The 10,337-nt window shown below is 42.7% G+C and overlaps 1 protein-coding gene across 1 annotated transcript in view; it reads left to right on the top strand.

Annotated features, from left to right (window-relative positions):
- AKAP10 (A-kinase anchoring protein 10) overlaps positions 1-7,713 on the top strand; it is a 12,620-nt gene extending 4,907 nt beyond the window's left edge. The window contains exons 7-15 of the mRNA XM_017730891.1: positions 200-284; positions 615-738; positions 1,813-1,949; positions 2,889-3,033; positions 3,752-3,925; positions 5,274-5,383; positions 5,727-5,809; positions 6,367-6,419; positions 7,374-7,713. Of these exons, the coding sequence (XP_017586380.1) occupies positions 200-284; positions 615-738; positions 1,813-1,949; positions 2,889-3,033; positions 3,752-3,925; positions 5,274-5,383; positions 5,727-5,809; positions 6,367-6,419; positions 7,374-7,598 (1,136 nt within the window). The 3' untranslated portion in view covers positions 7,599-7,713. The remainder of the gene's footprint in view (positions 1-199; positions 285-614; positions 739-1,812; positions 1,950-2,888; positions 3,034-3,751; positions 3,926-5,273; positions 5,384-5,726; positions 5,810-6,366; positions 6,420-7,373) is intronic.
- The last annotated feature ends 2,624 nt before the right edge of the window (positions 7,714-10,337 follow it).

Below are 10,337 nucleotides of genomic sequence, written 5' to 3'. Positions count from 1 at the left end.
ATATATGAGTCTCAATCAAATATTTTAGCCCTGTTATTATCATTTGGCCACCTGCTGTACTTTGAAAGCTCTTTGCTCAGTCAGAACCAGCTGATTCTGGTGAATTTGAACTGCAATTTTTCATTAACTAGTCCTTGCTCGTGCCTTTCAGCTCCATCAGCCAAACCCATGTTAAAATTAACCTGCTCTTTCTTTGCAGCAAAGATCTGTGGGGAGGATGGCCAAGTGGATCCCAACTGCTTTGTTACAGCACAGTCTGTAGTGTTTAATGCCATGGAACAAGAGTAAGTTGATGCAATGGTTTGGGTTTTTGTGTCTCATGTCCTAAAGGTTCTGTTAAAAATGTTTATGGGGACATAACCCTATCAGCACTTCTCTGTGCTGTCTTCTAGATTTGTGCCCAGATCCCCTTCTCCAAATCCATTCTTGCTGAACTTGGCTGTTCACACTTGTTGTGTTCTTTATCTCTTTCTTTTTACAAACCTGCCCTGTTTCTTGCTTATTTTGCTTTTATCCTACCAAAAGTATCAGAGTTCTGGGCAACAGCTAATTGGTTCTGAGGGTGCCTTGGATGCTGCTGACCCTGATAACTGATTGTCCCTGTCTCTGTGCAGGCACTTTAGTGAGTTTTTGCGGAGTCACCATTTCTGTAAATACCAGATTGAGGTGCTGACCAGTGGGACTGTGTATCTGGCTGACATTCTGTTCTGTGAGTCAGCCCTGTTCTACTTCTCTGAGGTGAGTGTCAACATTTGGGTTTGCTTTTAGGTCCCTTTCTAGCAAATGAAAAAAATCTGTTCATTCCTTGATGACTTTAGATTGGATGTTAGGAAGGAATTGTTGTTCCCTGTGAGGCTGGTGAGGCCCTGGCACAGGGTGCCCAGAGAAGCTGTGGCTGCCCCATCCTGGAAGTGTCCAAGGCCAGGTTGGATGGGGCTTGGAGCAACCTGGGATAGTGGAAGGTGTCCCTGCTCATGGCAGGGTGGTGGAACTGGATAATTTTTAAGGTCCCCTCCCACCCAAACAATTCTGTGATTCTATGATACAATAAAAAACCCAAGGTGTGTGTTTTTCTAAGAGAAAATGCATTGAACCTTTTCCTGCCCCCATGTAGAACTAATTCAAATGTTCAGACCTGTCCATTTTGTTGTGGAATGAGTATTTGTGACTTCCTCTCCAGTTAGGGAGTGCTTCTCAGAGTGTCTTTGCTTTGTAGAAGCTTTGACATAGGCATCTTGATCTTCACATTGTAGTGGCTTTGAAAGCTGAAGTGTTATTAGAGATAACAAATCATTCACCAGTGTTATGTGGAGAGGGCACCTTTAGGGATGTGATAGGTTAAATATAAGATTTCACATTTTCAGGCTGCTGCACCTTTAAGGAGTCAGCTCTTGACATATTTGTCCTGACAGTCTGAGGAGCTGATGTAGTTTGAAACTGCAGCTTGGGAAGCTGAGACAATGTGCTGAGCTCAGTATAAGCTAAATGTAGCATGAAAATGGTGTTTCCTGTCCTAGTATGAGACAAATAGTTTTTTGGAAACTGAGTGTAAAAATGAGTACAGAAAAGAAATGTCAGAAGTTTTTTGGGGTTTTTTTTGGGTGTTTTGTTGTTGTTTTTTTTTTTTTTTCTCCAAGCAAGCTAAATCTGTCTGCAACAGAAATTCAAAATACTGTGTCTTGGTGGTAATTTTACCACTAATATATGGACTATGTTCCTTCTTCTAAATGGGAAGAAGGAGGTTAAAAAGTTAATAAAAGTTTCTTGCTAGAACTTCTTTAATCTCTCCTCTTTTTCTGATTTCCCTTCCAGTACATGGAGAAGGAAGATGCAGTTAATGTATTGCAGTTCTGGTTGGCAGCAGATAACTTCCAGTCTCAACTTGCTGCCAAAAAAGGCCAGTATGATGGGCAAGAAGCACAGAACGATGCCATGATTTTGTATGACAAGTGAGGGAGTTCCAGAATTCTTTGTTTCTGTACCTGTGGTTTTGTGTTGTGCTGTGCACAAGGGACTTCTCTGCACTCTTGTGCTGTTCTGCTGAGGTGCATTTTATCAAGGTGGCATTTGATGTGTTTGCACACATGAACTTTTCAAATTTTTTGATATACATGAGGGGAAATCCTTACAAGGATCCATTCTAAAACATAATTCAGAATTTTCAGGACTTGATTGCTTGAGTTTGTTTGGTTGGGAAATATCAAAGCTAATTGGTTGACGTTTGAAAATGGAAAGCATTTAAGCCTAATAGCAGATACAGCACTGCAGAAAAACCTTAGTGTTCAGGTAGTGTTATCCATGTAAAGTAGGCTGTAGAAACTGTTCTCACACATAATAAAAGCCAAGTAGTGCTTCTTCTTAGTATTGTGAAATATTTCCGTTTTTTAAGGAAGCAATCAGATCCTTTTTAATATCAGACTTTCACTCTCAGGAGAGGAACTTTGCTCCTGTATTTTGTGCTTCACCGTAGCAATAAGACAGCTGGGAGACAGACAGCACAACTGCTTCCAGGAAATGTTTGTTCTTAAGTGTGAGACTCTACCACAACTCGAGTTATTACCCAAGGAGGAAATAATAGTTGGAGAGGAAGCAAATGCTTCACTCTGAGGTTCATCGGTCATTCCCCTGCCTTAAACTTGGTTTGCAAGGGTGTGAGCAGTGGAGCCAATGCTGCTTCAGAGTTCTGGGTGTTTCCTGCTGCATTCCTGTTTCCCATTCTCTGTTTTTCATCTGTGTTTCAGGGCAGGGCTCTTAGAACCATTTCTGGGAGGGGTTTTCTCACCTGTAGTCAGTGGGGACCAGGTGTGTGCAGTGTCTGGGGGACAGGTGGGCCCTGGGCACCTACAGAGGTTTGCAAATCTTTTTTGTGTTTCCATGCCCTGCCCCAGGTACTTCTCCCTGCAGGCCACGCATCCTCTGGGCTTTGATGACTCTGTGAGGCTGGAGATTGAATCCAACATCTGCAGGGAGGGGGGGCCTCTCCCCAACTGCTTCACCACTCCCTTAAGGCAGGCGTGGACAACCATGGAGACGGTGAGATCCTTCTTCAGAGTGGGGTTCACACTTAGTGAAGGTGATGTGTGCCAGGTGTCCTCTGCAGCACCCCTGCTTTGTCCCGTTCCTTTACTGACTTCCTGTTTACCTGGATAATAGAACAGCTTCAGGAAAATCTGCCAGACTCTTTTCCCCAGCCTGATTTGAAGATACCACCCACTGGCTGCTGTTAATGCTCTGTGAAATGTTTGCCTCGGATGATTATTGCAGTTTAATGGAAGTAACAGAATTTCCTCTCATATGAATTGCTATCAACAGCTTATTTTATATCTTCAGAAAAATTTCCTTCCTCTTAGTAGGAGTTGTTTGCAAGTCTAATACAAGTGCTGTGGTTAATGTAAGTCTGGGATACTCAGATACCAGAATTGAATAATTTGATTCTGGAGCTGCAGAGAACTGTGAACAGTGAAGCAGAATAACTGTAAAGCCTGTTGGGCTCTCAAGCTTAGTTTCTAGAGGGGAAAACCCCCCCCTAAACTTCAGTTCCAGTTACTGGGGGATTTGATTAATAGGCAGTTGGGTTTGTTCATTTTGCAGTAGGATTAAAATTTAAAGCAATGCGCTTGCTAATCCACGATAATTCCAAGTGTGGGTGCTTTTACTTGTGTTCCATCTGCACAAGGACTGAGGTGTTTGTGTGTTCTTCTCTAGCTGTGCAGACCAGCCTTGATTAAAGAGGACTCCTTCTTTCCCTCAGGTTTTCCTACCTGGTTTCTTGTCCAGCAACCTTTACTACAAATACTTGAATGACCTCATCCATTCAGTACGAGGAGATGAATTCCCAGGAGGGAACATTGCACTGAGTATTCATGGCCCTGGTAGCTCTCCTGACAGTGATTCCATAGGGAGCACGGATGGCTCTGCCTCTCAGGTACCAGTTTGGGTTTTCTGTGTCCATATCCAAGTTTTCACCCTGTAAGGAAACACCATTCCACTTTTATTTAAGGCCTGTGTTGCATTAGGATGTGTTTAATCTGCCTGCTGCTCAATTCTGTCAGAAGGGTGTCTCTGGTATTTGTTGTACCCAAAGCCTTGTGCTGCCGATATTTTTTGCATCAGTGATGTTTTTATTAAGCTGTTACTGTTACTGAAGACTTTTTCATGATGCCATAACATCTAGGAATGCTTTTTATTAGAAATAACACTATTTTATCAATACCATAGTTACAACTTCAGGTAACAATTGACACTTGTGAATATGCTATCGAATTTAAATATAAACACGCAAGCTTTGTGTGCTCAGTTCTTTTAAAGTGCCAGATCGTCTGTCCTGAAGAGTAAACTCATTCCCAGGGCTGAAGGCATCAATCTGCTCAAACACACAGCAGATTCTGGCTAACCTGTAACAAGGGCAGCTTGGAGACTGCAAGCCCAGCTGAGAGCAGAAGAGCCACGCGAGAGCTGCTTTTATTGAACTCTGCAGGGCTACCCTGAGCTTCAAATCCAGTATCCACACCAATGTTAGTCATGTCCTGGGTTTCCAGCAACTTGGAAGCTGTACTACCTGCTTGTACTATTTTTAAACCTCCTAATTTGCAAGGAGGGAATATTCCTCCCCTAGCTGCGAAGTGGGGAATAAAATCGGTGTTCTTGAAGCCTCCTGCTGCGTGATCCTCTGAGCTTCGTTGGTATGCATGCCTGCTTGTCTGAATAGGAGAATCTCTGGGTCTCTGCATATTTTTTCAAAAAGAGCATCAGGAAAGGAGCTGCCATCGGTATTCCTGTTCCGTGCTGAGGCGATAATGGATCGCTGTGTGTTGTGCTCTTCCTGCTGTTGCTCTGATGTTTCCTTGGCTTTTTTTCATAATCTTATATAAATACTCCAAGCCAGAAGATAAATGTTTGCTCTCTGTGCATGGGGGAGGCATCTGTGTTTGGGAATTGCTTACCAAGTGCAGGAGAGGGATGTTCCCAGACTCACAACAAATGATTTGTGAGCACGCACAAATCTGTTGAGCTGATAATGCTCAGGCAACAGCGTGTGCTGACCTGGGCTTTGTGTCTTTGGCTCTGTCCAGAGAACTTTATCATCCTCTGCTAAAAACAATGTCCTATGAGTTGGGAATTCAAGGCTGTGTAGACACTCTCTAATTCTTTTGTACTCTTGCTTAGAGACTTGATGGAGGTTTGTCTGTGTTAAAAGCACTAAAATTGCAGTTTTGTTAAAAAGCTAGTAGCTGTCTGCATTGGGCACTAATACTTAGAATTTTTATTTGTAGTCCAATGTCAAAAAGGCTAATGTTAAAATCCTGAAAAATTTTGATGAAGCAATAATTGTAGATGCTGCAAGTCTGGATCCAGAATCTTTGTATCAACGAACATATGCAGGGTAAGGTTCTTTTCAGTGTATTGTTTCCTTTCTGGTTACATGTTTCACCTCTGTTTCATTTTTGCTGTGTCCTCCTGCATGGAGAGTAGGCCTAAATGCAAGATCTTAGTCCATGTCCTAATATTTGAAACTAAATTTATTTCAGTAGTGTGATTTAACACTGAATGAATGCTGCTTTGACCAAAGTGGCAGCCAGAAAAATATTGCTGATTGTTTTTTCTCTTCCTCTTAGTTATTCTTCCTCTTTGATTCCAAAATATAGCCAAGTGTATAGCCAAATGTAGCTTTCCATAATGCCAGAGTTCTTTTGATCACCCACGTGGTTCTTCACTCCTCTCCTCAGGAAGATGACATTTGGAAGAGTCAGTGACCTGGGGCAGTTCATCAGAGAATCTGAACCAGAGCCTGATGTCAAAAAATCAAAAGGTTTGCTTTGCTCTTTCTCTCCATTTCTGTAGACATCTGCAGAGCTGCTCTCTTCCCTACTGCAGTTAAGATAGGCAAAATGTTTGACTCTTTCCAGATCTGTTTTAAGCCAGATAGAGATGCCATGGGGATTGGCCTCAACTGAGGCAAAACCCATCTCTGGCCCAGTTTCCTATCCAAATTCTGCTTTTCTGGTCCAGCTGGACTCCGGGGAGCATGAGCAGCCTGTGGGAGTTGGAGCTGTCGATGGAACCTGGCAGGGATGGGAGCGTCAGCAGCTGAGCTGGTGATCAAACCTTCAAAGCTTTGGTCTTGAGATGAAACAGAACTGCAGCTCTCCACCTGCTTCCCACCCAGGCTGGGGACCTGCTGCTGGTGCTGCTTTTCAGCTCTGGGAAAGGCTCAGTGTCCAAATGGCTCCAGGCAGTCCCTTGTCTTTCCTGCCACTCCTCCATGTCCTGAATACCAGCAGAGCACACCCTTCAGAGGGATGACAGGAATCAGCTTTGTACCTCACTTTGCTGACATACCTTGTTTGCTGTTTTTATCTCAACCAGGGTCCATGTTTTCACAAGCAATGAAGAAATGGGTTCAAGGAAACACAGATGAGGTGTGTCCCCTTTCACGTTCTCCTTGTGACTTCACACTTTAGAGAAATAAAGTGTTGATGTTCTGAATCCTGGCTGTTATCTCTGAGTATCTTTTTGCTGCACCAAGAACAGGTTGATTCTGTGTGCTAAATATAATTTGATTGCATGTATGTGTGAAACTAGTTTGATCTTTGCCAGTGCTTGCTGGTTGAACTAATTAAGTGTGTGCTTGTGTGGCTTTATATATCTACAAGTAGGGGTGGAAGTGCTGTTTGATTTTTAAGGTGAAGTGGCCACTGCACATGGATTCCAGGCTGCATTTTTCCCCCTCTGAGGGGCTTGGACAAATCACCAAGAGATAAATCTAAAACCTCCACTAACTTCTTGGAAATTGCATCAAGCCACAAGTACAATAATTGAAGTTACCACTGTACTTGGAGGCCAGGTGCGTTTCCATTGAGGGAATATTAAAAAGAAATAAATGCCCTAGGGTATATTACTGTGTCCTGCAGCCATAGGGAGGAGGAGAGAAGATCCAGCAGGCAGGAATTGTGCAGCAAGATTGATTTATTTTATTATTTTACAAACTCTTTTATAGACTTTTTTCTTCATAGTCTAATTGGGCAAAGGACCAGCCACCCCTTGGGGGTGATTGGCTAAAATCCTGAAACATCCATTGTCAAAATATTTTTCTACTATACCATAAACAAGACTTTTCAAGGCTGCAGGTGTTTGGTTGTTTACATAACTATGCCACCTCTTCTGTGAGAGAGAAAAGTCTCTCATGGGCTTAGAAAATAGCAAGAAAATCCTTGCTAGCAGCATTTTTGTATCCTCAAGGGAGGATATGTTTATACAGGTTATGGAGTTGTGAAGCTTACCCTGACTCCAAGGCTCTGTCTGCATTCTGCTGAGAGCACTGTGTTTTTCTTTTAAGAACTTGAAGCTCTCTGTGTTTTGGGCTGTTTTTTCAGGCTCAAGAAGAGATGGCTTGGAGGATAGCAAAGATGATTGTCAACGACGTCATGCAGCAGGCGCAGTGTGAGCAGCCTTCGGAGACGGTCACCAAGGTAGGGGGGTGGAAAGGCTGCCTGTCTTTATCTGCCTCCAGCCAGGCTGTGGGAGGAGCAGAGCTCTCACTTGCCTTCCTCCTGTGGCTGAAACCCACGCTGGTAAATGTTCAAACCAGCAGAGCATGAGAGGAAGAAATAAAGATTGGAAGTGTTTCGGCCTACGTGTGATGTGGGAATTTCTTAACAGATGCCTGTGGTGGTTCTGCTGTGAAAGCATTAAACTTGTCTTAGTTTGAGTCTACAAACTGCCTCGTTAGTTAAAAGGGTGATTTGTGCTGTGGGATGAATAGTGTAATTCCTTACTTGAGCTCACACTTGCTGGTTCCTCTTAGTCAGTAGTGGAATTTCTGCCTGAGGTGTCAGTAAAACTCAGCAGCTGTGAATTTGTCTTGTTGGGTGCACTCATTTACACAATTCTGTCTCCAGACTTTAAAAAGACACAGTAGCCCTGTCCATAGGTTTAGTGTTCTATATTGTTTATGTTGTTGTACAGCCCATGTATTCTCTGTCTAAAAAATCCCAGTTCTGATGTAGCAGTTGGATTTTGTGAAATATTGGTGACAGCAGGTTACCAAGTTAATGTCTGGTACTTCTGACTTTCAGGCATCTGAGTTTCTAAAAACTGACTTGCATTATGTTCAGTTATTGAAGGTAAACATGTGCCAAAGCCCAGTTTTTTGATCCAAATAGGTGGATCCATAGTTTCACTGTGTGAATGTTTTCTTTCTAACAGAGCAGTAACATTTAAGTGACTTGTGTAATGATTTCACTTAACAGCTTGGCTGCAAATGATACAATTCCAGTCTGCCTGGATGAAAAGGTCGCTCAGCAGCGTATTTAGAAATATCAAATGGCTGCAGATGCTCTGGATTCAATTAAGCAAGTAATCAAAAGGTTGAGTGTGTTTGGATTAGGTTTGGGGTTTTTTTCTCCCCCAAACTCAAACATACCTGGCTTCAATGTTTTTAAACACAAAATGTCTTTCTATTGAGCAATTGCCTTGCATATTTTAGGGTAAAATGAACTTTTTTTCCCTTTTCCAGCTATGATTTTAGAAACTCCAGGACAGGAAATCTGGTTTTCCACTTTGAGAACAAGTGAACTTTCCCTATTGGTGGATTCTTTAACACAGCCAATAAAAACAAAGCACTGTTACTCCAACCACCGGAATCTCCCTCATTTCTAAGGAAGAATGAAAAAGAAGCAATCCTGGACCTCCACTGTAGAGAGTGAAGAAACACTTTTTCCTGGTGTATGTGGCATTCACAATAATGATGGTTCTGAGATGAAGATGCAGTTTACAAATGTGTCGCTGAGAAACTGTGATCGACTTCACAAATACTTGACCCTGTCTCAAAAAAAGGCTTTTAAGCAAAATAATCTGGAATGGGACACAGAGGCCACAACAGAGGGGAAGGTTTTGCTGTAGTTTCTAGTTCTACTGCTTGTAATTTTTAAACTCAGAATTGGAAGGGCCATGGGGCACATCCTGGAAGGGTGAATCCATTGGCAGTGAATGACCTGGAAAGCTCCGAGTTTAATTTTCCGTTACTTGAAATAGATGAGTATTCAACTGTAAGATAAATGTATTTTACTTCATAACTGCATTAACTTTGAAGGCAGTGTAGAAGGGTCAGAAGCTCCTACACCTGCACACACACACACACCCACACCTCCCCTGCTTCCACCATGGAGCAGCTCCAAGGCTGGTCCTGCAGCCCCTCTGCTCCCAGAGCTCACCTTCCGAGCAGGTTGGACCCTGCAGAGACTGCTCCACTTCCTGTCCTCACCATCCCACGAGCAAGGAAAAAAGTAATTGCTGCCATTCTCCATCGCTTGTTGTCCTCCACCCAACATAGTATCTAATTCCAGATGTTTGGTTTACAAGGAAAAACAATTTTTAATGACCTCTGGCCTTCTTCCTGACACTGTTAACACTTACCATGTTACACAGCACCTCTTTTTTTTCCCCAGCAAATTGATTTTGCAGGGTAGCAGAAGTACTCAGTGTCTCACCGTTACGTTACTGCTGCATTTTTAGTATATAACACTTTTATTTTGGGTCTTTTTTTTTTTTTTTACTCTAATGATTGCTTTTTTCCTCAAACTTGTGCAAAGAAATCACTATGCGAAGAACTCAAATCATTTCCAATGTTCAGAATATCTTGATTGACTGGAAAGTGTTATTCTGTTGCAATATTTGATTGTATAGAGACACACTGTATTGTTATGAAAAAGCAGAAAAGGCTGTGTATAGGTTTTTGGTACTATGTACCACCTCTTATTTCTCTCATACCCAAGCATTCATGTACTTAAAACATACTATATTTAATTGTGTTTTGATTTAAAATACATAAATATTAAAATTTGCGTCGATTTTCTGTTTTCATGTTTGAAGTTACAGGGGATGTTTTTTTTAATGAGAGTTTCAGGGGTAATTTTGCCCACCTTTCTTAATGGATTATGTTAATGGCAGTGTGGTGAGTAAGATTAACTCTTACTCAAATAATAAATAAGGTGTTCAGTCACAGGACATGGCACAAGTTGGCCTGGGACAGGGGTAGAGGGGCAGGTTTGGTCCTGGAGTGCAGTATTGAACCACACTTCTGAATTCTCTAAGATAAACTCTCCCCTATTTTAGTGCCCCCCTGACTCAGTTTCCCCCTGGGCAGGATCCCGACGAACCCTGGGTGTGTTCAGGGATTGCAGGGCACAGATTAGGGTACGGATATTGCTCAGGGCTGTGTTTCCTTAAACTGTGGGCCGGATTGAGCGTGAGCAGCTCGGCCTGTCTTGAGTCGCTTTGGTCTCGCACCCCTGAGCTTTTAGAGCCGCGGTGACATCCGCCCGCCCGGGCCCCGCGGG

Source organism: Corvus brachyrhynchos, unplaced genomic scaffold, assembly GCF_000691975.1.
Source record: "Corvus brachyrhynchos isolate BGI_N302 unplaced genomic scaffold, ASM69197v1 scaffold283, whole genome shotgun sequence".
In the NCBI taxonomy this organism is placed as follows: Eukaryota; Metazoa; Chordata; class Aves; order Passeriformes; family Corvidae; genus Corvus; species Corvus brachyrhynchos.
The sequence above is the reverse complement of the archived record's forward strand: the minus strand, read 5'-3'. Positions and strand labels throughout refer to the sequence as shown.